The sequence below is a fragment of the Cyprinodon tularosa genome, unplaced genomic scaffold, assembly GCF_016077235.1.
Source record: "Cyprinodon tularosa strain WSP-4 unplaced genomic scaffold, ASM1607723v1 ctg418, whole genome shotgun sequence".
NCBI classification, from domain to species: Eukaryota; Metazoa; Chordata; class Actinopteri; order Cyprinodontiformes; family Cyprinodontidae; genus Cyprinodon; species Cyprinodon tularosa.
The window spans coordinates 1460145-1487841 of record NW_024039139.1 but is presented as its reverse complement, the minus strand read 5'-3'; the positions used below and the strand labels follow the sequence as shown (position 1 = coordinate 1487841).

Here is a 27697-nt window from a genome sequence, read left to right as displayed (position 1 = left end):
CAGTGTAGCAGAGGGAGTAGGCAAGTGCAGGCCGGCTGATGGGAGGAAATATTATGAATAGACAAGTCTTCAATAATTTATTGAGGAAAGAGGCGACACCCCTGTTCTACAGTAGGAGCACTCGGTAGGTAATGGCACCTTTATGGACCACACATGAAAAGAGTATGGACCATCCTGAGGAAAGAAAAGACTTCCCAGTACTAAGACTTGGGGACCACCTACAGCAAGGCAGACATTCCACAAATGTTGCCAAGCCAGAATATATTTTGACTTTTTTGCCAGGGATTGCAGATCTCTGGCAGAAAATCATGTGCAATATATTATTTTTTTTTTTTGACAACACAAAGACATATAGGAACCAAATATAAACAAACATTTTTTCTTAGCTTTGACATTCAATCATAGCTTTTAGCTGATTCTATTTTATCTTTAGTAAATATTAAAGGTATAAGAACAACTTTTATAATATTAAATTTGACCAGCATTCCTATTGTGGGTTTGTTACTGAGAACTTAGGCTCTAAATCTGCAAAATCCTTTCTAAATCCAGCTTCTTCCATAAAAGTGGTTAAAAGCTCAACAGGATAAAATAGAGCCACTTGCTGTGCTTGATTTTCTCTACATCTGATTTTACCATAGCAATATATGATTAATAATAGCTTCTAATTCAAAGTGGTTACACTGCCAATACAAACACCAAATAATTTTTTCATACAGAACGGTGTTGTCATCCGGTAATTGATCGTGGATGAAACAGCTGAAATCCCACGCAATTAAAACATGACCTCGTACCAGACAACACTATGCATTTAATAATGCATTCATACATGTGCATCTAATACATGAAATAATGTGGTTGAAAAGTCTGTCCAATAGAAAAACAACCAGCTTCTCCTTCATACAGTTCTTTGAAATGCTAATAACCTTAATAGTAACTGTAATATGTATTTTATCCATGTTGATGTGTGAAAAAAATTGTTTATTTTCTTCAGACACATGTCAGATCAAATATATATTTGAAAATATATACCTCTTTTCAGAGAGAGGTGACATGTAGCTATCAGGAATGGGACAGTGGATAACAGAGTTTGTTTACCAACTATGGTTTTGTACCATGCCATATTGTAATACCTAATATGTGTTTTTACACATATAAGGTATCACAATTTGGCATGCATACAATATAGCCTGCATCTTTCTTCCTCTCTGGTCAGGAGAAATGAAATGGATTTTTAAAGACTTCACCCCAAAAAATTTTCTATACATTTTATTGGTATTACAATTATTGGGTGTTGCTTTTTAAAGTGGTTGGGAATTTTTTTCAACTTTGGTGAATTTTCTTCTCCCCTTTTTACCACATTTGCAAACTCTTCTGTTCTTTTTGTGAGGGTACCAATAAAGACAAAACAGTTATGAATTCATGCTCATTCCTAACTGTGCAGAATCTCCTTAGAAAACAATATTCCCCATGGTCACTCCTTTTTAGGTTTATTCAGTGAAGCGCTAAAGAAAACTCTGCTTATTATTTTTTAACAAAATGTAAAATAGAGCACAGCAAGATATTATAAAACAACTGGCAGTGTTAAAAATGCCTTTACAGATTAAACTAGGATTAAACTTCATTGCCATTGCACGTCACAAAAGAACAAGGTTACAAAATTCAACCAACCAGAAGTGCACTACTTAAGTAGTGATGAGATACTCATTCTCATACTCATTTGTTTGGACTGGGTTTCAGGGCAGCAGTTACAGCAGTCTCAGCAGAGACTCCCAGACCTCCCTCTCCTCAGACACCTCCTCCATCTCACACAGTCTACTGATAATGATTGCAGGAAGGGAACACAGCACACAAAGCTGTTTCGAATACAACAGGAGGATAAACTCAGAGAAATATATAAAAAACAAAAATTAAGCTGATAGACAATTATTGTGGACTTAATCGGTTATAGAGACTAATCATTGTGACCCTACAAGCATTCAGAGAGCTTCCATTTTGATCTTTTTGGAAGAGCACAGCACCGTCAGTTTATGAGTAAAATATTTGCCTCTACATCTGCTGTAGGTACCTCTAAGAAAACATTTTTTTCACACTGTAAATCATATTGAAAACTGGAACACATGATCAAATGAACATTAGAAATACTGTATTTACCAGTGCCTGCAGGGAGCCAGTCTGTCAGTGTGTCCTGAGCCTGTAACATAAGCACCAATGGCAGAATTAATCATCTAGAATAAACTAAAGTCTGTGTTTTCTTTGTGTCATTTTTCAAAGTGACATAAAAAACAAGACCAGCCTTCATGATTAAGCACATGGAATCCAACTCCTAATAACTCTGACATCTGGTGGATGTTTGAGAGAGAGGGCATTGGGAGGAGCAAGTAAAAGTGATATGAGGTCACAGAATCAGGGAATGGTGCCAGAGAGTAGTTGAGATCCTGATTTTTCTTTTTTGTTGCTGAACTGTTCAGTGATACCAACCAAGTGCTTTACAAGCAGTCCCCTCCATCTCCCTATTTCTGTTGTCTGAATTTTGCTCCAGATATATCATGTCTCATCGTCCTCAGGGATCAAGTCCATTCAGATGTTCTTTTATCACTTGTCCTGTGTCATGCATATTTTATTTATGTATTATCATTGAATTGCACTGTAGTATGAATAACTCATAGTAGTATCAATGAGTCACAGTATTGTTGTCACCAATGAATTTAATTATCCTATTTATAATTTTTGACCAATATTTTTTACATACCACGAAACTTATAAAATACATGCAAATAGGAGATAAAAGCATGAATGCACTTTATTTTTTTTCTGTTCTTAATTGCTTAAATTTTTTCTCCATTTGCTGAAGTCTTTTATGCAGTTCCAAATGTCATCCTTCAGATTTTATGTTTAGGTCAAAACGATTTTTCCCTTTCTTTTTCTCTTAACATTGTGTGCTTAAAATACATTGTTTTAACCTGTTAACCCAAGATACCTTTCAAGCACTGAGCAACACAGTTTACTCCTTGGCAGTAATTTAACTGTATCACCCTTTTGAGGCACGAATTGGGTTCAGTTTCCTGTGTTGCAAACAATCAAAGAAGTTCACAGACTAAACAAAGGGTGGGAACTTGATATTGACTTGAGTTTTGTTTAAAACCGATAAACCCTAAAAAGTACAAAAACAAACACACAAAAAGGACCGGAAACCCTACTTTGACATGTAAAAGACTTTAATCTCATAACTAGCCAGCAGTTTTCATCTTGTGTTATGTGGACTAAAAGAAAGCCAGAATGTGAGTTAAAGACAGCAGTTGCTGCGTATGTTTTATTATCTAAGAATGAGCTTGATTATTTACCGGTGCTGTTGGTGCATTATGGGCTTTTAATGTCCCATAACAATATGTCAATTTTAGCTGTAGCCTAACACTTATGACCATACAAATGTTAGTAACTCCTCTCACTTGTTCAACCTGATTTAGCAGTTGTCACACAAATTTGTCCTCAGATGCTTAATGGGTGGAAAATAAAATGTTGAATTACTAAAAGAAACTAAAAAAATTAACAACAAAGATTAAAAGATATTTACAAAATGTCCATGTGGTAACAGCAATGCAGGAGAAGATTAAATTAAAGTAGAACATTTCAATTTAGTCATTAAAGAATGAGAATTATGTCATTACTGGGAATTAGGAGTGAAAACTACACCAAGTAGAGCTTCACCAAAAATGGTGTCTCAGACTTATCAAGTACATTTGGTTGCCATAAGCATAAATGCTTTGGGGTACAGATTACCGTCACTGTATCTTTGTTGCAAAGACTCAGTGGTATGGTTCAAGTGTCAGTTTGTATATTTGGCAACACTGCGTTTTGTTCTGAAAACAGCTTGCTATTTGGCTCGGTGTGGCTTGAATGGAATAGTGGATGAGAACCTTTCACTGACCTTGAAACAAGGTCTCAATGAGCAAAAACAAAAAGAAAGCTCCCATTTGGTTTATTTTTTCTTTTACGCTGTTTATTTAAAAGTTTCCTCAGAGATAAGTTAAGGAGTCCTGACATCCACATGGATCTTAGAATAGGGCTGCTAGAACTCTGCATTGCAGGAAGTCAGATAAGAGGAATCAGAGACCTCATGTATACCGTAAACTGTGTGATCGTACTGACCTGCTGGCTCAAGAACTAGATTTACCCAGGGGATAAGATTGCCCAATTCCTTAGAGCTCTGCATGGAAGTGGCCCCAGCATTATAGACCGAAAACCAGGAGGAATGGTCATGATTTGATGTGCAGTAGAATTAACTGTAATAATCTATAATTAAACTTTGTGTAACAGCTGGAATGTGCAATTCTAATTTGATAAGGACATTAAAAAAAAGAAAATCTGGTATGAGTTGAGTACCTGATGTGACTCATGAAGTTCTTGGCTCACTGTAATTAACTACACCAACCGTCATGAGGAGAACAGTGTCTCGCTGTGAATGCAACACAGCGCTGTTGAACACACTGCTGGACTGATGTCCCTTTGTAGCCGAGGTCTGTGGTGCCTCTTATCCAGACACCTCCTGTTGTGCACTGCTCAAGTGGGAAACCCATCCAGGACCAGGTAATCAAATCCTTTATCCCAGATGCGGCACTCCCCAGTTTCTCTATGACTCTCCAATAGATGCTTAATCAAAGAACTCCATGTTTCCAGTTTTTGTAATAACATGTCCCTTAAAGCTACAGTGTGTAATTTTCAGCGACATCTAACGTCCAGACTGCAGACTGCAGCAAAATGAACGTCTCCCCCCCACCGCTTCTCCCCCCCAACAGTACGGCAAGCGTTAGGGGACAAAATGTCTTCCACGACGTCGGAATCACCTACCTTCTCAAGTGATGAGGTTTGTTTACATAGATAATTTTACAGATAGTATTTCATTAGTCTGTATAGGGTATAGATTTCATGTAGACTTTAGATAATAAATATACCCGTTATTTTTTCTACATCGTTGTGACGTTTTGGTGAGCTGCTTTGCATGGTGATATAAACAGACGAAGGAATTGTAGTCATTAGTTTAACAGCAAGATTGTGTTCGCTGGAAGAATATATATTCCCCGTTTACAGAGTCCAAGTCTTGTTTGTGGCACGGGGGTTACAAGGCGAGGAAGAGGGCAAGGACAGAGAGGCCGGGGTGGGCGTGCAGCTAGGGCCAGGCGAGGGAGGGGAGCCAGCGGGGTGAGAGCAGAGGAAGAAAGGCTTGAAGATCTCCAAAGGAGCCGGAGAGAAGTAACCGAGGTATATATCCAGAAAATTATTTTACAGAAAATTACTGAATCATTACCTGTGAAACGTCAGGGACGTTGCTGAATAAGTATACTGGAGAGTAACAGCATCATCACGCAGCATGTTATTGTTTTAGACAGGTCTGAGCATTCTGTACTCCAAAAACTGCAGTGATATTAGACAATTGTGTGTGTAGGATTAATTACCTGTCCAAGAGAAAACTGGCAACTTGAGCGTCACTTTGAAAACCTTTTTCCTCCATCAGTGACTTCCATCGTGTAAATGCCGTGCCAATGTTGATCCGTGTTTTTTGTCGTTTCTTGTCACTCTTGCGTTTATTCTCGTAGTGTTTCCGCTTCTTAGATGACGGGGGTTCGGTGCCCGCCGCTTTTCGTTGTGATACAGAGTAGGCATGATCCTCCATTCGTCTGATGTTTGGCCACACAGTGCCAAACAGTTTGCAAAGTCACTCACGCCTGCCGCCTTGTTCACCTTTCTTGTTACTGAGGCGCAGTATACCTGCTTCTTCTTCTTCTTTGGTTTCAGGCAGACTAAACGCTTCTCAGGCATAGTACTGCCATCTACTGTTCAGTACCGTCTCAGTTAATCTCTCTCAACTTGCCGTAGTTATTTTCGAGCGTAATGGGCGATCTCGCAATCGCTAGTTTGTTGCCTCTGCGCTTGCCGTAGCACAAAGATGTCAGCCTCCATGGCTGCGAGACCCGCTCCTATGTAATTATAAATAACGAATTCTAAGGCAACGCAAATATTATGGTTAAATGGCTGAGCTCATAGGTGATGATAAATAACATAGTTATGTATAATATATTAAATTTCTGACTTTATATCCCTGTAATTATTACACACTGTAGCTTTAATGTTAAAAAGCTAAACATTCTGTCTTCAATCAATAATTGAAACTCAGCTGCATACACTTTTCCAACTTCAGCCAGGCCATTTTGTATTTCTTTATTTAATTACTTTAACTAGAAGTATTAGAGCCAAACAAGATTGTATCCTGTCTCTACCTCAACACTAACAGTGATATTTAACAGTCTTTAAGAAGCAAATACTAACTATAACCAGAGAGTCAAGCTAAAAAGTTGATAGTGTGGGCATTTTGAAAAAGACCTTCACACCTTTGGAATCACAACAGTTCCAATCATGTGTAAAAACCTCTATGCTGTTGTCCCTCTTTTAAATAACCCTATCACTGCTAGTAATCTACCAGTATATGATGTTAGCTCTGTAATTGGTTGCTAATATATACTGGATATTTCTGATTGTTTATTTCTTACTCAGCTGCCTATATTATAGATTACCGGTAGTAGCTTTTCCAAGAAATAAAGAATTGTATTTTACTGTTTCAACGGCATCAGCTTCCTTCCCAGAAATGCTACATGACAACATGAATTAGTATGATTGTACAAATTACATTTTATTCTAACTCTACTGGTGGCATGCAAAATGAGTGTTGATTTAATATTAGGAGAACACAAACCTTACTATTTAACACAGAGAGCAGAGAGGCAGTATGCTACCAATTGGGAACCAACGAATAATTGATAAAGAAAGATATTAATGTTCAAAAAGTATTCCCCAGACATTTGCCAAATAATTAAAAGTTAAAAAAAAAAAAAAAAAAACTGTGAGCCAATTTTGATCTAATACAAGATAGCTGTTTTTTTTTTTTTTTTTTTTTTTTTTTGAGAAACATTATTTAGCCAATCTTTAGTAGCAGTTGTAAAGCTCAGGTTTCGGGAGGGTTTGGAGCAGATACTTTGCTCATTTTCATTCTAACAAGTCATCAGAGGTGGTTTAGTTATGTAATTAGATTTTAAACATGACTCACTAAGAACCCCAAATTAGATGCCTGGGAACACCTAAGGGTGCCCAAGATTAAAATTGAGAGGGATTTCTTGGCTTTCTCTTAACCCTGTTACCCTGTGACTAGATACGCTAAAATAGAAATAATGAATATAGATTAATCTTTGTTATGTCCTTTTTTTTGTTTAGATTGCAAAGCAAACTGGTAAGCATAACAAAACGTAACCTAAAATCACAGATAAGATTATTTCTAATTTTCTACAAATCGCCGTCATATGCCTGCAGCACACTTTAACATGTAGATATGTAATAGCAGTGCCCCATCATGCAGAAAACACAATACAACTTTAATGTGGTGGCCCACAGGCCAGCAATCTGAGAGGTATTGAATGCAAAGCCGCTTAAGCTCTTATAAAACATCTATTCATTATCTAGAGGTAGGATACAATATTTGAATGGTGGGTGAATCACAAGGACAAGCGATTACAAACACTATTCAAGTAAACACAGCTGAAGGCACATGTGGAATCCTGAATTAACCTAACTTGGATGCTTTTGGATTGGAAGAGGACATCAGGGAAAGGCTCTGAAGAGGACAGCAATCTTGGATCTTCTTGCGGTGAGATTTAAATTTGAAGGATTTTATATTGTTTCGGCCAACATGTAATTTGACTGGAAGCACAATAAATTTTTTGGAGTTGACCAGCAATGGCCACAATCAAATATCGAAAGCCTGATATTAGGTAAATGGCAATGAGGGATTCTAAATTCAAAGAATCTTAGCTAATCACCAAAGACAAATCAATATACCTGTGGCAACATGCAGAAGGGTTGACAGAAATTCTAAGAAAGATATGGTTACCAATGAGGATTTTCCATTAATCATTAAAAAAGGTATGAATAATCATCCAAATTCAAATTAAAATGTAAATAAAAATATATATTTTTTTTCAATTATACCTGTTTTAAATATCATCTTATTTCTGATGAGAAAATACAAACAAACATATTTAATGGAAAATAACTTGAATTTTAAATCCACCAGAGGTAGCAATATATTTACACTAGAGATAGGACTTAACACATCAAATTTGATAAAATAATGAAATAGATTTTCATGCATTGAAACAATGAATATTATATAAAAGAAAAATGTATTTCCTCGTATTGTTTTATCACACAAAGCATGTATTTAAAAAATGTAATTGTATATGTATATATATATATAATTACCAAAATGTAATGAAAAAAAAAAAATATATATATATATACATACAGTGAGGACGCAATGTTAACGCATTCAATTTGATAAATTAATTAAATAGATTTTATTGCAAAAATTTGTACAGGGTATGCACAGCTTAACATGGCCAAGAGCAAAAAGCTGTCCAAAGACACTCAAGACAAAACTGTTGACTTCCACAAGGGTGGAAAGGGCTACTGGGATTTTGCCAAGCAGCTTGGTGAAAAAAGGTCCAGTGTTGGAGCAATTATTAAAAAATGGCAGAAGCTAAACATGACTGTCAATCTCCCTCAGACTGGGGCTTTGTGCCAGATGTCACCTCGTGGGGTCTCTATGATCCTAAGAAAGGTGAGCAATCAGCCCAGAACTACACGGGAGGAGCTGGTCAATGACCTGAATAGAGCTGGGGCCACCGTTTCCAAGGATACTGTTGATAATACACCAAGACGTCATGGTTGGAAATCATGCATTGAAACCTATTTTGGCCCACTAGCTCCTTCCAAGCATCCCGCCGGTTGCAATCAGTATTTTTCCTTAAACTATCTTGAGCTGCATAAAAAGTTGGTTCTTTCCAACATACTCTCATGTATTCCGTAAAAGTTTAAAAACAATCCACTGGACTTGGTTTCCAAGGTTTGAAGAAGTTTCGCTTCCCCTCCAGGAAGATTTCTCAATTCAAATGTCTTGTTTTTAAACTTTTACATAGTGACTATGACCTGGATGAATGAGAATCTTCATCAGAATATACGGTACTCTCATATAGATTTCTCATATAGAGTTTTTTTTTTTAAATATTAATTGTTCATGATCTAACAATATAAAAATAATATATTCATTCAATATGTATTCATAACTGGATTTGTTTGTAATTAACAAATCGTGGTTTGAAGAATTACCATGGAAGAGTGATGGGGCCATCAGTGAGGCTGCTGAACTAAATGTGCTGTCAGGAGTTTAGCTCCAGGCAGGTGCTGAGAATTGCTGATCTAACTCTAAAGTCTCACACAATATTTTCCTGCCCTGAGACATGACAAATAGGAAATACAAACACCTGCATGTTGCAAGCAGTGCTGACAGAGGATCGAATGTAATACATTGACAGAGCTGGAGCTGCACACATCATTTAAAATCACATTACACCAATATAGCATAACTATTGTAGAAGGACTATTCATTGGGGGTATTATCATTGGAATGCAGACCTCCAGCCTTACAGCATTGGCGGATGAAATTTAAGAAGTTATGTTGCTTAAATGTAAGACTTGCTTACGTTGCTGTATGTTGATGTCAATGTCCTAATAGAACCAAGTTTAAATTACCCTGACCTTGTGTCCCTAATTGTAAGGCAAGAGCACTGTAAGAGGATCTTCTTAAATATATATGCATGGAAAAGTTTAGGATGTATGTCTTAGTTTATATCTGCCAGCAGTTCTTTTAGCTCATTGTTATAAAATACCATAAACCTTCCAGCCTGATGCCAAACAGTCTGCGATATAGCTCCAATAATGACTCTATAAATTTAGGTTTAAAACTATTGGCTGCATTTTATAGCTTCGAGGCTCTTATGGAAATCACTTACAAACACCATCTAATGCAACTTCAGTTTTATATGATCTATCTCTCGCTCTCGCTCACACACACAATATAGTTGCCAAATTGGGAACTTTCTGTCATGATCTTGGCACGAGTGCTGGTCTGATTCCCCATTCAGCACACCTGTGCAGCTCAGCTCCATCCTCATCAGCCTTTATCATTATGACCTGATGAGTTTAATCGAGCATTCCTGAAACCCTGTCTGCCTGCCTGTTTTTGATCTGATTCTTCCCTCTGATTGCCCGAGTCTCCCTAACCCCTGCTGGATCTGTTCATTTGTGCTGTTTGACTCTCTGCCCTGCATTTGTGATTACCTGGCCCTAACCATGGATCTGTTCTCGGAGCCCTGGACTCTAGTTATTCCTCTTGATCACCCTGACTGTCTCTTCCATTCTGGTTCGGATCCATTGCCTGTTCTTTGACTATCTATTACTTGCCGGCCCCGTGAGTAAAATCCTTCAAACTGATGGGATTCTGGCTTCACCGGTGACGTCACCTACCGACAGGAGCCATCACTTGCCTTCCAAGCCTGTTCCAGTATTCAGAGAAGGTTGGTGGCCAAAGTTTCAATAACTAACACCTCCCAAAGGCTCTTTCTAGTCACAATCCTGTAGTCTTTACTTCCATTGGTTCCTGTGCCAGTGATTAATCTTCAACCTGCAGCAGATTACAGACAATAAACTGTTCTACACTTTTTCATCTCGTCTTACTGAGTCCTTTTTGTTTGTTACACATTTCTGTAGGGATAGCTGCGTTCAGCTGCTTTTAGGAGCAAATATCTTGGTCAACATTGACTTGAATGGTGAGTGGTTGTTATCAAACACTGTTGAGACCATCTCTGATCTGCTTATCTTCCTGGTTTCCATGTTTGCAAACTTCTGCTCTTTTGCCAAGATAAAGTACCTAATGCTGCACTTTTATTACGAGCACAAACATCAGAATCATGATTTTCTACAGCACACTGAAGGGAGGCAAAGCAATGCGTGATGTTATTTTAGTTAAACACAATTCAGTGCTTCATTGTATAGCATGTGATTTGGACTCCCCCGCCATTAGGCCTTGCCTGCCTTTTTGGAATCACAAATGGTACAGGGACAGCAGTGAGCCTCGTCAGTGTTCCTGTGGATTTGCACCTAACATCTCAAGGGTCTTGAACTATGGGACTACAACTATAGCAATATTATTTGTGAGTAAAGAGTAATATGTCTGTATCTCGGTTTGTGCGTGTGCAGATAGATTTGAAAATGTGCAAATCTGTATTTGTGTGAGGAGATGTTTGTGTCTGTAGGAGAAGCTGCAAATCTCTAGATCAAACTGTAAACACAGACACAGACAGACAGAAATGTCTGAAGTAGAGTATTTCTGCTTCAAGACTAAAACATACAGGCAAATTATTGGTCATAAGTCGGGGGGCTTTTTCATTGGCTGTCTTTACACATGTGATTGTTGCTACAATTTTGCTGTGGGAGAACAACAAATGTGGAAGAATAAGAGTAAAGCTCTGGGTTGCAGACCAAAGGCAGAAACTGACCACATGTCAGACCCATGCCATATTTAGAAAATGGCAAGTTTGCTTCATCTTTTGATTTTTCCATCTGAGCAGCAGATACTCCAGGTGTAAATTAGTATGGCTTGATGTTTTTATTTTACAGTATTTAGTACTTTTGGTCTCTTTCTTATACATGGACACGCTAGCAGCTTTGTTTGTCCAAAATAATGCTACAAAGAATTACAATTTTTAGCTTTGCTTTGAAACTTCATTTAGCAGGTGGGAAGTTGGAGTTTTTACTATTTTTTTTATCAGTTTTGAATAATCTGTATTATAATGAAGATTAAAACATGGTACTAATACAAAATATGTAAAATTTTAAATTGTGTTTTTTCTTTCACTTATTTGTCCTTTGACAACAATAATTTTTATATAACCTTATGCAAAATGTCAGGCAATTTTTTATGCCACATCTAGACAAGTTGTTCATTTATTTGTAATACGAACATGTAATATGTAAGACTTTCTATAAAGGTCTTCCTCTGCAAGTGCTAAAATATAATAACATACATTTGCATGATTTACTGCTCTAATATTCTAAAACAGGCGTGTGCATTATTGGAAACTTCAGCAAAAGTGTAGCGATGACAGGGTGGGTCTTGAGCTCAGCTGATACTGGGTTGCAAGTTCACAAACAAGCAAACAGTCACACGCACACTAACACATATTTACTCACAGACACACACGCACTCCCAGGTTGCTTTGAGAGGGAAATGAAGTGAAGCAGAAAATTGGCAGGAATGTGAGAGGTTTGCTCTGATATGATCTATGAGATGGAGCAGTGGAGCTTGTCGCTCCATATAATCCAACATGACAGCAGAATCTCTAGCCATCTCTAATCCATTAATCACACAAAAAAACCTCTCATGCATCCACACATAGTTATATATATAATAATGAACTAAAACATAAACAAAGAGGCACATAGTTATTCCAGTAAGACATCATAAGAACATTTTCAAAATCTGAGAAAAGTACACCTTCAACTGTTAACATGCATTTTTGGTCAAAATATTTGAACTTGCTAACTTTTTTTTACATGCTAATAACATGAATTAGGAGTCCTTTTTGGGACAACTGACAAAAATCTTTCATTCATTATACTCATAGAAAAAGTTCCTGGCCAATCTAACAAAATTCTTTAAAAGAAATGCCAATCACTTTCATGACATGACCATTTACAGTGTCCTGCCAAAGCATCAACCACTCTTGAACTTTTCCACATTATCGTCATAAAACCTTAATTTATTATTTCTGAGTTTTTTTTAAAGACAGACTGACATAATGTATTTTAAAACTGCAAACAGGATGAAAAAAAATCTTTTGACAAGCTTGTAAAAAAAAATAATCTATATTTTGTCTTGTATTTTATTTACCCCATTAAGTGTTTTAAACTACTGTTTCTGCAGAAATTACAGCTGTAAAATTCAGGAATATCAGCTTAGCAAATCTGGAGACACTGTGTTGCTCTTTGTTCTTTTCCAAATGGTTGAGGCTTGGTCAGAGTGGATTAATTGGGTATGGAATATCATATTTCAAGCCTTACTAGAAATTCATAATTGGATTTAGAGACTTATTTTGGGTAAGTCCAACACAGCAAACCATGGAGGTTTATTCTAAAATTGTGAACGTACTGCTGAGGGAGCTGCGGCTAACATTCTGCTAGAAAAATGTCTAACCTTTGGCTGGGGAAAAAAAGGGGCTACAACTTGAAGTGTTAATCGAAGTGGTGAGGGCGGTCATCACCTATCAGAAAGCACAGCAGATGGATTCAGGACAGAAGTTAACCAAGAAGTTACTCTGATTTCTTCAGCAAGTTTCTTTGCTGGTTAGATGTCAGGAGATGTGAAAAGTGGTGGCCCCCATTCTAACACCTGCCTGAATCACATTACATATGAAAAAAGATATTGATTCACCAACTTCTTCCTGACAAGAGAAATTCACTTTTCCTTCACCATGCATTTGAAATTTATATAAAATATACGACTTGATAATTATTCTAAATCCCAATAAAGTATAGAAACTACATATGGGTTTTTGTATCTATTTATATTTTAATTAATATCCATTACCTGTGACCAATACAGCTACAAATCCTTCAGTGTAATATGTTGCTCACAGGACAAAATTTCAGCAGCCCTCACATCATCACAAATGATAATAAAAATCAAGCAGTTTAACCAAACACTAATGATCTGCTTATTGAAATTGTGGGACTCTGTCTAATGTACTGGGTCATTGATTATAACTAATCATCCAATGTTGTTGCTGTAATATTATGAACTAGTTATAACTAAATCCTCTAAGTATTCATGTACATTAATGTCTCTGTGGGTGTCGTGTGTGACACGACACCCACAGATTGTGTGGGTGGGAATGGGTATTTGAAACTGCATTAGTAATGCACCTAGTGATCTAACCATGCAGTGCACTTTTTCTATAAATTATTTTAACTATAGGTAACAAACTCAGACTTTAATACATTTTATAGCAGTTATATAAGATGAACACAAAGCAGTGTAAACTTGTCATGTGGAGGGAATTGAGGTTAAAGCCTTGTAAAGCAACAATCTCAATTGTGTACATTTCCTTTGTATTTATGCTCCCCCAAATAAACGATTTTTAGAATCCCATCTATCCATACAACTGCACGTCCTTTTGGAGAATGTCTCCATCAGCTCTTTACATCGACAGACTGAAAAGTTTTGCCCATCCTGCTATGAGACAGACTGGATTGATAGCATTTCTAAACATATGTTTTTAAGTCTTACCAAAGTCTAATTCAGGTTTAGATATTGACTGAAATTCTAATGCATTTCCAGGGCATAGCTAATGCATATTTTAAGAACAACATCCCAGTTTTATTATGCTCTTATCTTCACCATGTAGCAGCAGTGATTTCATGGTGATCTGCATTGCTCCTTTGTTGATTCTTTTAATAATGTTCTCCCTACCCAGCGCAGCAGTTTAGGATGTTGGATATGTCTCATCAAGTTGCAGGGTTTATTTCTCTTTTGTATCAGTAAATGTAATTATGTTATACAAATTCTAATCTTGGTATGTTCACAGATGTAGCCTGACCTACATTGTGTTTCTATCTTAATGTTGTGTTTTCATTAATGCTCTCTAATGTTCTGAGTTTATCACAGGACCTCTGTATTCATAGTTGCATTACAACATTTGGTGCATTTAGGCCTACTAATTAGATGACACTGCTATTAGATTTATTTGGAAGGTCGCAGCTTAAATTAGACTGAAAAAAATGTCATTTTAACTATCTTAATTCTAAAAGCTGGATATATTTAAGTTTTGAAAATTATAGATATATTTGATTCCACTGTACTATTATTCTATGCCTTCTGATGTGCCACAATATCCAATAAAATACATTGAAGTGTGTAGTGACAGAATATGTAATCTGATGTATGATTACATAGCAACGTTTTCCTCTGTTGTTCAAACAAACCACCCAAACATTGTTTATGTGACATTAGAGCAGCAGCTTGGAGACAGGATTTAATATTGCTTAAAAAATACATGCCAAGGTCTTTTTGAAACCTAGTCAAAAAACTGTTAGTATGATGCAGCATACCATGTCCTGCTACATAGCAGGATCCTTCGAGTAAGCTTTGAGGTTTGTGAATATTAGGTATGGAATGACTTCTGTAATAATCATTTAAGCCTGTTCAATTGGTCAGTTCAAACTTTGAAAATCCATCAAGCAAAGTGGATGGCTTCTTTTGGTCCCACAGCACATTTTTCTGAATCCTGTTTGATGTCACAGTACAGCGTTTGAGAGATGTAGTGAACTTGCTCATTTCTAAAATAGTTTTTGAGACATGGTGGTCATAGCATTGTTATTAAGGACGTATTCACACCAGCCCTGTTAATCCAAACTAATCCAATCATAGTTTGTGTGGCCAGAGAGTCTGGTTCGTTTAGAGAGGTAGGAACCGCAATCGAACTGATGCAGATCAATAAAGCAAACCTGGATCCACCTCAAAACCAATATGCTCAAGTGAAGTGAACTCTTACACAGTGCAAATAGAGATGTGAATGCCAAGCGGACTGCTGACCAATGCAAAAGCTGTAATTGTACTGTAATTGTTTAATAATACTAATTAAATTACTCATATCTTAATAGAAATAAAAATAAAACAGTCACTGTGGTCGCCCTCATTGTTTTTCTTTCAAGTTGACCGCATAGTTGAAACATACTTATCTGGCAAACTTGCCAAAAGATGAAATTGCTGGAATCTGCTGCCATTCGATGATGCTTACATTTTCATAGACAAGGAAGTAGTGTTTCATTGTTGACCAACCATCTTTCTACAGTGGTTCTTGGTGCAGAGCCATCGCAGGCGACGGGGGGAAAAGGTTAGTCAAAAAGTTTGTTTTCCGTTTGACAAAGTGCTTTATCAATGTGTACTGCAATTTTGGTCCTCAATCTATTCAAGTCTATCAGACTATCAGGTGTAAAACCTGACCTTAAAGTTTACCAGCAAAACCAATGGCCATGTTTTTGGTTGTCACAAAAATAACAAAACAGTAATAAAAAAAACAGGAAATCATTCTGAAGGTGTATTTTTTACCTCTTAATGTGGGCAAGCAGCAACTACGTATTTTTCAAAACTAGACAAGTGGTTGGTCAGAGAAGGATTTCAACTTAATTAAATCCTTATTTAAACATCTCATCCTTTAGTCTTTTAAAATCTTACCACATCCCTTATTACTTCTCAAAATTACAGTTGTTTTTTTTTATTAGGAGTTTTATAAAATACCAACCGTATTTTAAAGATCTAGTTGTTTGCCTCTCCACATGAAACAATTAAATAAAATGATTAAAAAGAATGGGTTCTAAGAGCTGTTTAATAGAAAGAAAGCTCTGGAATTTTGGTAAAACTTAAGACACTAGCAGCAACCCAGAAAAAATCAGTAAGATAACAGTAAGAAATGTTATTTAAGATGTTGAAAAAAGGCACCTGAGAAATTGGAACCAGGAAGTCATTGCCACCTCTAAGAAGGTTTTTCCTTCTTTCACAATAGAAAGTCTAATTTGAACTTCTTCAAAAACTGTGCTGTCAGTGTGTAAGGCAAATGCTAGGAGGTGACATGTTTGTTGCGCATGATAAGCACCACACAGCTTCTTGTGGCCCCTCAAGGGGCCAGAGAGATGAAGAAAGTAGTTACTGTCAGAAGAACCCATAATAAAGATGATGAGAGGTCCTGGCAGACAGGCTGCATTATTAAACTCTATTTTTTTAAGTCGGAATTACAGCTAATTTGCAACAATTTTCAAGTGTGTGTCCTTGAGATTGTTCAACTTTCAGATGGTTATTTTCTAATCAAATTTTCATTTCCACCTATTAGTAGATTTATAGAGAGTTAAAGAGGCTAAAGATATGCTTGTCAGGATCCATCCCCTTGAGTGATTAGTGTTGTGTGTGTGTGTTTATCAGCATGTGAATGACTGTAAATGTGCACCAGTGAACTGGGGCATAGAGCATAATCCTTCAATAAATGTTTGTGTCACTGTGACCGACATTTCCCTCCAGTGCTCTGATAATGGTCTCTGTTTGGTGTTGTCCTTATGTGACCCAAATGCCTCTCTATTTGAGAGGTTCTTTGTTCTAATTAGAAACAATGGACGGCAGTCTTGGCAGCATATGTTGTGGGCGAGGAGGGGGCTGGGGGCTACTTTTGATATGTTATGTTTTTCATGCAAGAATACCAGTAGCAATTATTTTGTTGATCAATTTATATTTTAATGAGTCGTCATATTTAAATCAGAAAGCTTAAGAAAAAATGCACTAACTCCCCTAGCAATATATTAAAAGGGAAGTGCAGAGGGATTTATTTTGTTGTCAAGGCACCTGCTCACATGAAGTTCCACCATATGTAACAATACAAGCAATCATTACATGCCATAATAGAAAATAGCACATAAATAACACTGAATACGTTTTAAGCACCTTTAAACAATCCAGAAAGACACCTAAGAAAAAATATCGTAATATGTTAGTGGCAACTAGAATGCACCAAACAGAGCAAATTAGTCAGTTTAGCATTAACTGAAGTTCTTTAGAAAGGTTTCTTAGCAACAGGGTATCGTCAAGTAGAATTTGATGATAGGTTAAAGCAAAGAGCTCTCTCAAGGCTTTTGCAACTGTATTGTTGCTGGCGGGCATTGGTTGAACTTCTAAATTTTCTGACAATAACTACTGAAGCCACAATCCACAAGTGGAAAAGGTTTTAACTCACAATAAACAAGATATGACCAGGTTATTCTCTTCCAGATTTTTTGTAAGAGAGGGGACAAAAACTGGACAAGATTTGTTCAAGAGCCAAAAACCACTTTCTGACATCTTGAGAAAAAAAATTTATCTTGCAGAATGTTATTTTCTTTACACAGAAAAAAGAGAAGATGCAACTGAAACGACCTTTAGGAACACTCACCACAACAAGACTTTGTTGATGATGAAATTGCATAATAAAATTTGTTTGCAGTTTGCTACAGAACTTTTCAACAAGTCAGTGAAATACTTGGAAAACATCGTCTGGTCAAATGAGGCTATCACTGAACCTCTTGAATTTCATTGCATACACCATGTTCAAAGGCTTAATAGCACAGATTTGTTTTCTAGTAAAGATAGTATTCCAATCACTCTCTCACAAAACATTTTAGTAAGAAACAGAGAAAGAATAAAGTGGTTAGATTGTTAACGTCATATGACTTGTTTCTCACTTCTCTTTAGATCTTAATGTCCACAAATCATGACAGAAAGAATATTTTATGGCAGAGATTGATATTTTAAAAAAAGAATCTAAGGGGATCAGCCAAGGGCCCATCAAGGAAAGTGGGTACATTTTAAATGGCTACTACTGTATAGGGACCAACTGACAATTCAACCAGGTGATTTCCCAATCTAACCTCATGCCAAATGAAAGGTACACAGTTTACAACTGTCATTAAAATAAAAATATTGCTAGTGGATGTAAATTCCCTGCAATTCTTATTATCTGATATGTTTGAGTATTTAAAAGATAGATTATTCATGGAAATGGATTAAGTTTTGATTAGTCCTGTTATATTTTTAAAGTATTTGTGGTGCTTACGCTATGCCTCTGTTTTGTATATTGATTATCAACAATAGTAAGTTACTTTCACAGTGAAGTAAGATTATATTTATTATTTAGTTTTCAATATAAACCAGACTGACTTAAAGGGGGAAGTTGAGGTGAGCTGTAAACTTGTATAAACTGCAGACTCGTTTTAACAAAGGACACTCTAGCCCTAAAAATGTAGATTCATTAAACAGTATGTTTAGGGATTGTTGAGCTTTAAGTTTGTTGATAAACCATTTATGGAGTTTGTAACAGACTTAAATATTCACCTTAGTATGCGGTTCATAAAGATGAAACAAATGTTGAGTTTTATTGCTGAACTTTAGTAACTGTTAATACTTCTACATTGATGAATTAAATGTAGAACAGCTTATAAGGTGGGTTACCCAAATCTGTTTGTCATCTATAAGATAATCAAATATGTTACTTAGGATTTAAATGTTGATCTTAAATTCTTGCTCACTTCCCCTCCTGTTCCTATAACCCTAAAGCATCTAGGACTTTAATTATATACTCTGTAAAGTATTTTCTTTAAATTTAGACACATTTTTAGCATACATTATCTAAAATTACTCCCAAACAATTAGGTTTTTGTTAACATTTAAGACTGCTGGCTACAAATGTTATGTAAAAACATTATTAAATCACAGGCAGACTGCAAACCTCCTCAAATACCCACATGCTTCAATTTTTAAATATATGCTGATTTATCCTGCTTATGCAGGGGGTTCAGCACCAGACTGTATTCATTCTCTTCTAACACAGTGTCACTGCTTTGACTTTCTGTACTTGCTTGCCCTTGCGTTGCTTCAGATCTAAAAGCATAGACTTTATGCATCACTAATGCTGCAGCCAATTCTAAATTATGTGCTCAAAAATGTTTTCTTTTCAATTTTAGCAATTTGGAGAAACAGCAGGGTACAATGCTTACTTTCTTGTGTACCTGAGCACCCAAGGACAAATATACTTAATCTCAAAGGAAACTCAAGGTGAAGAATAAAAATCATTTCTTTTCCTTTGTTAATATAGAAGTTTGATATCTTCTGTTAATGTGGTAAGTTGTGGTTCTTTGAAAACGTCCAGTGTTTTAACCAGAGCTGCCACTGTGAGGTTGTGTAGAGGTTTTTAGAGGACCAAATGCAGATGTGGAAGCTGAGGTGGCCTCTTGCAGATTTAATTATGCAAATGGTGGGAACTGAAGCAAAAGTCCACATACAAAATAAAAATACAAACAAAAACCTAAATCCAGGAGACATCAGGGAAAACACATATGAGGAGTAAAAAAAAAATTGAAGAACCAGTACACAGTAACTGAAGAGAAGAAGTATAAATGGGAGACTCAACAAAGTCCATCAGCAGATTGTAAGCGGGTGTGGACAGAAGCATCTAGAGAGGAGCTAGGAGAAAGAGATTGACATAAAAGGGCAACAGAATATACACAAGAAATGCATAAGAACTCATATACAACAAAAAAACAACCCAAATAACACAAAATGGAAATAAAACCAATGAAACCTCAAAAAGAAAACTTAAACAGAACCAAAATCCATGACAGCCTTAAGTGAGAGGAACTCTGACTTAGGGTGGTTTGTGGCAAAAAAAGAGAGACCAGAACAAAAAAGGCCTGGTGTGATATTTAAAAAATTTTAACGTAATACATAAAAGTTCCCCTCAGCAATTTAATAATGTATTCAAGTTACCTACATTGGCTGGACTAATCCCCAAAAACTTAAGTCACAGAAGTCTTATCTTTTGCTGGACAGATGCCTACTTTTAGGTAGAATATTAATTTCTCCGCATTGAATTGTTTGAAAAAAAGAAGGTTAGTACCTCTTGATGTTGGGACACAGTGCAGATTCCTTCCAACAGCAATAATCAAAAAATTTGATGCAGCCCATTTATACAACAATATATTTGATCAGCTGTTTGATCACCTAATTCTAATCCGAGCAGGGATGTTCATCAAAAACAGTACAAAAAATAAAAAGAATAACTATGTAAATAACTATGTAAAAATTCGCCCTCCTGTGCTTTCCTGAAAATGAAAACAAACACCCACTTTCTCTTCTTATTGAGAGATGATGTAAGCCAGAGTGAAAGTTGAGCTGCAGTATCTCATTTAGCAGTTATGCTTAATGAGGTGCTGCACCTAAATGAGGTACTTGCATAGGTACTTCAATAGGTACTACTTTGAAGTGTAGTCTATGCAAAGCAGCAACCGCTCTTATTTTAGCCCATTTTTCAAGTGGTGAAGTTCAGTTTTGCTTTAGGTCCTAAACATTGTGTAGCCTTCAGAAGGGTTGAAAGGAAAAAAGGGAAAGAGGTTGCTTAACTTTGAAGGCAAGTGTTTTTTTCAGGGTTGGAGGAGCATTTATTATAAGTATACTGTATAGTAAGTATATTTCATAAAAAAAATAATATGCCATAGTGTTAATGTCATTATTCTATCATATTTTGCCTACAGTTTACCTCGAAATGCTTAAAAAAGTATGATATTAAACCTAAAGGTAATACAACTCCAACATCTCATACTGAAAGTTAACTTGATTCAAAGTTTAGTCACTTGTAAAGAAAGTTAAATTATTCCCCCTTCACCTGCTCTATTGAAATTCTGCTGGTAGCTCTCTGATTCTTTAAGGTATATTGAATTGTGGATGCGTTCGAGGCCTTGTCACTCAGCAAAGCAGACTTATCCTGAAGACGGCTAATAGCCTCTCTGTCTTTAATGCTACTCCTCTTCAGTCCCACTTCAGTTCCCACCTCACTATACATGGAGATTTGATGTTAAGTCTCTGAACAAAAGAAAGTTTTTTTTTTGTTTGTTTTTTGTTTCAGATTTAGAAATCCTGATACTTGTTTTTGATGATGAATACGAACTGTATAATACTTATAATTTTGAACAGGCACTTTACCAAAATAATCTTGTTACGGTTTTCTGTTTTCAGCTTTGTTTTTATAATTTTGCACATGGTTATAGATAAACTATTTAACTGGCTTGATTGCCTGTCCCCTCCTGTTTTAAACCTAATCTGTAGGATTTTGAAACTATTCTTCATAATCAGTGTTTTTCAACACCAACAGCTAACATATTAGCATATTTTGGGTATTGAGAGCTAAAGCCTTTTGATGAACCAAAGGTTACATGTTACAAAGGGTTTCTCTTACCTCCTTTTTTGCAAAATACATGTGTTATTAATATGTTTTAAACGTATCTCCCTTGCTTACAGGTTTCAGTTTTTGTTTTTAGTGAAAGTTTCACATCAAAGAAAGAAATGTTAACATCGGATTGCTTTTTAATTTACAGTAATTAATTTCTTAATTATTGTTTTATTCCTTTAGTATGAAAGAGATATTCAAACCAACAAGTTAAAATCAAATTTTTAGATTGTCTTGATAAAGGGGCTTTTTTCCCCCCTCCAGTTTGACATTTAACCAGAGTTTCAACTGGTTTAATGTTGTAATGTCTTCTTTAAGGAAACTTTTGCTATCTGATTATTGATTGAAAAAAATATCTACAGATTAATCGATTTGCAAAATGATTGTCAGTTGCAGCCCTAAATATCATGCCTTTTTAAGGTTCTGACTGATGAAAAGTTAAGCACTATAGTTCCTCATATTTCCATGATTTAAATAATTCGTATTTATAAGGATTTCTTGATTTATTTTTTGTTGCTCAATTGATTATCAATTTTTTAGTTAAATGGATCCACAGTGGTCAAGGTTTGAATTCAGTTCGGCCTTTTTGGCTTCAGTCATGTTATAGATGGTTCAGGAGATGATTTATTTCTTTTTTTTCCAATGTGATTATTTGCCTTCCTCTCATCTGTCAAAGCCGTGGCTCTACTGTGTTCTTCTAAAGAGTGAGAGGTTGTTTGAATTTAGTTTTTTTTTTATGAAAACCACACATTTGAATGAACAGAATGCAAATTAGTATTTTTCCATTTTTCTCTTTGTCCTCACATACCCTCGTCTATGCCCCTATCATATATCAAAAATACATGACGTGACAAAACAAACAGACTCCATATGACCTGAGAGGTGTGAGTCAGACACTGAACAGATCCTTTTTTCATAGAGATTCTGCATTTTTGTGCACTCATCTTAAACTTCATTGATTGATAAGAATCTGGTGAAATTCCACTTCATCTGTCTCTGTGCTTATACTATCTAAAATTAATTCTCTGTCTGTTTTGTTTCTGTCTGCCTTTGCCTCTGTCATTTTGCTCCAGGCAAAATGAATAAAATATGGTAGACCAGTTTAAAAAATGATTAAGTTTAAATAACACAGGAAAAGGAGCATCATTAGAGGTTAAAGCTCAATGAATTCTATCTAACTGTTAAATTAGGTCATCATTTCTCTGTGAACAGGTCACTGGTTTGTGCATAAAAGTGTTGATTGGATTTGTGACAAAAGCATTTATGTATGCTTTGATAAGGGATTAGAGCTATACTCTTGTAAGCTAAGGTTGAATTGAAATATATGTATTTAGAAAAGTTAAATGCATTTAATTTAGTGATGTTTAACATATATTTATATATCACTTTAATTTATTCTGTGGGTAAAATATCAGTTTGAGAAAAAAAATGGAATCATTGGTCCCACAATCATCGACACCCTTCCTATTAAAACCAAGTAACATCACCTTTTTCTTCTGAATAGCATTTATTCTTATTCAATAACACTCTCTTTATGATCCTAAAGGTATGGGCTTACAGAAATTACATCCTGAGTCCTATCTTATGCTCTCTTCTCTCCAGCTTGCCTCCTGGATTTCTGTAGGATTTAGGTCTCATTATTCTGCCCCAGGAATCTATAACAGCCCCCTTTCAGTTTACTTTAGACTTAGAAAACTTTTATTGTCATTTTGTATACACAGAGTGTACACAAAAAAATTGTTTTGAACAGCTTTCAGCAGCAGCTTAGCATTGAAATGAACATTTCCATTCCATAAAGTGCAGCGCTGATCAAATGTAAACAGTGTGGGAAAGAATAAAAAAAATGCTATGGAAGTTCAGAGCTTTGCAAGACAAATATATACGGTGCAAATATGCAGTCTTTGCATATAGGTTTGGTGTTATCAGTGTGATGCAGAGTCTGAGACTTGATTTAGAGTTTTTTATTTTATTTTCAACATTTCAGCAGCCTGATGGCGGTGGGGAAACGGCTGTTGTAGAATCTGCTGGGCCTGCCTTGAATGCTGCAAAGGCTCTTCCCAGAGGGCAGCAGGGAGAACAGTCTATGTTGGAGGTGTGAGGGGTCATTGATGATGTCACGGGCTCGGGACACACAGCGCTGGGATGAAATTTCTTTATTGGAGGGAAGAGGAGCCCTGGTGATCATCTTGCTGTTTTCACCAGTCTTCTCCCTTTCTTCCAGTCTGAGGCGCTGCAGCCTCCACACCACACAGTGAGACAGCTGGTCAGAACGCTCACTATGGTGCTCCTTTAAAGAACACCATAGAGACCATTCTGACCAGTGTTATTCAATAGTGTTATTAAAATCATCCAAGATTTCATGATGCCATGCATTTCATTCCAATTTGAGTGGCCTATGAGCAAATACACATCCTTCACCAACTCAACAGTGGATATGAGTTATTTTACTGTTTCCTTTGTGTTTCTTGGCTCAATTTTCAAAGATTGTTTGTAGTTAAAGAGCCTAGATGCATGTTTGTGTTTGCCTGTAGTCTGCATGTTTTGGATACTTGTTGAAACCCAGAACTTATGTTTTTTTTCAAGTTTCTTAACAGATTTTTTCCTTTCCATACCCTCCTCACTTTGTATGGTCGCAATATAACCTTTTGTTTGATGTGAATGATTTAATCCACCTGTAAATTACAAAAGCTGCCGAGCATTTTAGTAATTACTGGGACTGCAGATATGGACAGATTTAGATGTTTTCTTGTAGCTGTTTAATTACAAAGTGCAACACACATCTGCCTTATTTGTTTCGTTTTCTCTTATCTTTCCCATTTTGAAGGCATACTAAGATAAATGAGCCTTTGTGTATCATCATATATCCACTTATGGTAAACTTAAAGTCATAAAGTAGGCCTACTAATCAACAGATCCCTGAAACAGATTACCTTAAAAAGACAAATGATTCATAACTGATGTATATAAAATTACCTTCAGTTCAAAGAAACTTTCATTCTCTTGGAGCAGGTATGTTTATAATAGAGCTTTTTTTCATGTGTTTTTTTGTTCATATTAGAAATATGATTTCTTTTGTGATTACTGTGCTGTGTGCATAAAAGAGGTTAACCATTTATGCACTCAGGCTGCTTTTTCAGAATGTATTAGGATCAGAACTTAGGGAACAGAAACACCCACTAGGCTTTATTTGTGAATTACAGGTGTCCTTAAACTTATTAATTATTAATTTATTCATTTATTTAGTTAGGGATTTTCTCTGTTTTTTTGTTTCTTTTTTCTGGAGACACAAACATATTTTTAATCTCTATCTCTTCAATCAGCATTTTGGTCCCATTTTCTCCTGCTACTACATAGTTTAACATCATTATCTAAGGAAGATATAACTGCAGGAGTATGTTGATGTATTTTTGTAATGTTACTCAATTGTGAACCAAGGTTTACTCCCATGAATGTTAAGTTAATATTTCAAAAAATTTTATTAAAATGGGGAACTCTGGATCAAGCTTACGTTTTTGAACCCAGATTATTAAAAGAGCTTCTCCGCAGGCAGATGGTTTTGTTAATTTGTTAACTGTATTTTCTGCCGTGTTTTCTTCACATGATTGTGAGACTGTGATAGAAAATCAGTTATAATGTTTTCCTTCAACTTTAGAAAGCCTCTTTAATTCAGAGATCTTTACAGCCGGCTTATTGACTGTTAAGAAATTATTAGGTCAGATAAATCAAACACTGAGAGGCCATGATGAGCTTTAAAACAATAATGTAACCTCTTGAAAGAAAAATAAACTGCTACCCATCATACCAGTAGAGTTGCTAACCCTTTTATTTAGTTTAGATAGATAAAGAGCCATTTTTCTGTTCTCATTTAGTCCTTTCGGACTGTAAGTTATTACAGAAAATATGTTTTTGCAGAATACTGTGTTCTCAGATTGTTTTGTTCTTGATCCACCATCTAAGTTAGTACCCATAATAGTTGAAAATGTATAAATGAACCACATAATGAAACCTGCTGAATCTTGTGATAGTAATCTCAGAGACATCTAAATAGTGAACTGGTGAGTTTACCATTGGACCGCCAGTCTTTGAAAGCAACACCATTCTGATACCATACCAGTAAAGACAATTATATTTATTGTTTTGGTTACATTTCAGCTTTGCCACACGCATAAGCTAAAAATAGAATAGTTTACATACTATATAGGAGCTGAATCCCCTCACACAATACTGCCATCTATTGGTCAAAGCTTTCGGTTTGACACCCCTTGATTTGTATTTTCTTTTTTCATCTCAACTGAAATAATCCAATGTAATTCATATGCACTGTCTATGAGAAAAGAACACAAAAGACTGTATTGTTGTGAAGTGGAAGAAAAAACTGTACTTGGGTGCAATTTTGTAACGGTGCATATCTAATCAGCGGGAAAGTATTTCAACAACCTTTACCACCTTACCACTTAATAAAATGCAGTTCAAGCAACTGTCATTAAAAGATATTCAAAGTTAGGAAATTGATACAACTCTACAATCGGATTACTGCATAAATCCAGCTTGTCCTTTAAATGCCCAAAAGGTTTAGTAGATAGGAATGGTGAACGAGCTGCATCATAAAAACCAAGGCAAATAGATGACAGGCCAGATCAACAGCTGTGGATGTGCTTAAAGGTTTTAAAATAATAACCCTGCCTATAACCCTTCATTAATGCGTATGACACAGCTGTAAAAATTCCAAGATATGGGCCTGTGCACCAAGCAGACCAGAAATCAGAGAGGTATCCAGGACAACCATAGGAGAGCTTCAGAGATCCACTGCTCAGTTAGGAAGATATGATCAAAGGACAACTACTTATGCCAACTACCCAAAATGGAGCCCACTTGACTAGTGATAGAAAATAAATGAATGTTATAATAAAGTCACAACAAGACTGACAGTTTTACAAGTCGTGAAAACAATAGGGCTTGAAGGGGTGACTTAAAAACATTTCACATAAATGTGACAGTTTATAGAACAGTCTTGGCAGTGATCTAATCTGATTTTAGTGTTTTGTGTTTTTGAAATACGGCTGTAATTATCTTGCATTTAATATTTATTTAATGTCACTAGGGAAAGATTTAGGTTTCTCTCTGTTCCTTTTCATACACAAACATTTTATATTTATAAATGAGTGACTCATTTAGATATCTCAATCAGTCAAACAAGTGCACCACATTGCAGGTCATCTGGAAACAGGTTTCTGTTTGTTTATAAGGGCTGATCAACAACAATGCCTTTGTATACTGCTGTTTTTGTTTAAAAGGTTTAAAACAATTTATTTTTTGTCATATTGCCTCACGTCATATGTCTTAGGGAAAAACATTTAAATATCTAAAGATAAAGATTTTTAAGCTTTCTGATGTTGAAGCAAAGACAGGGAGATCAAGAGACTATGAAAGGCTTCAGCAGCTGACTGATAACAGGTGTACACATGATAATTATCTGCAAAAACTAGAAGCTACTATGAAATGAGAAGCATAAATACTAACTGCTAGCAAATAATTAGCCTAATAAATATACTGTATTGGCCACATTGGCTGATATTATAGTTATTACTGTCGGTTAGAAATAGAAGGATGTATCAGACCAGTATATCAGTCATCTGGAACATAGTACCAAAACAAATTATACAGAAGAGAATTTTTTTATCAGAGAGTAAGTGCAAGAGATTGTACCACAGAAAAAAAAAAAAAAAAACAACAACAAAAAAACCCAAGGATTTTGGGATTTTTGAATCAATTAATTCATTTATTGCCCCAGGTGTATTAAATACTGAATAAACATAAGATTTTCTCTTAAACGTTACTACACTTGTTTAACAAGAGCATATTAGTTTACCGAATTGAAAAAAAATATGTATAGTATATGTAAAAACAAGAGATGTAAAACTATCATTAAAAGATATACACTCATCGGCCACTTTATTAGG

General features: G+C 35.8%; 1 protein-coding gene across 1 annotated transcript in view; it reads left to right on the top strand.

Moving 5' to 3' along the window:
* Window positions 1-27697, top strand: part of LOC119792377 (putative helicase mov-10-B.1) — a 77722-nt gene that overhangs the window by 10642 nt on the left and 39383 nt on the right. Inside the window, exons 3-5 of the mRNA XM_038298989.1 lie at window positions 7639-7690; window positions 8421-8534; window positions 8609-8662. Coding sequence (XP_038154917.1) covers window positions 7639-7690; window positions 8421-8534; window positions 8609-8662 — 220 coding nt within the window. The remainder of the gene's footprint in view (window positions 1-7638; window positions 7691-8420; window positions 8535-8608; window positions 8663-27697) is intronic.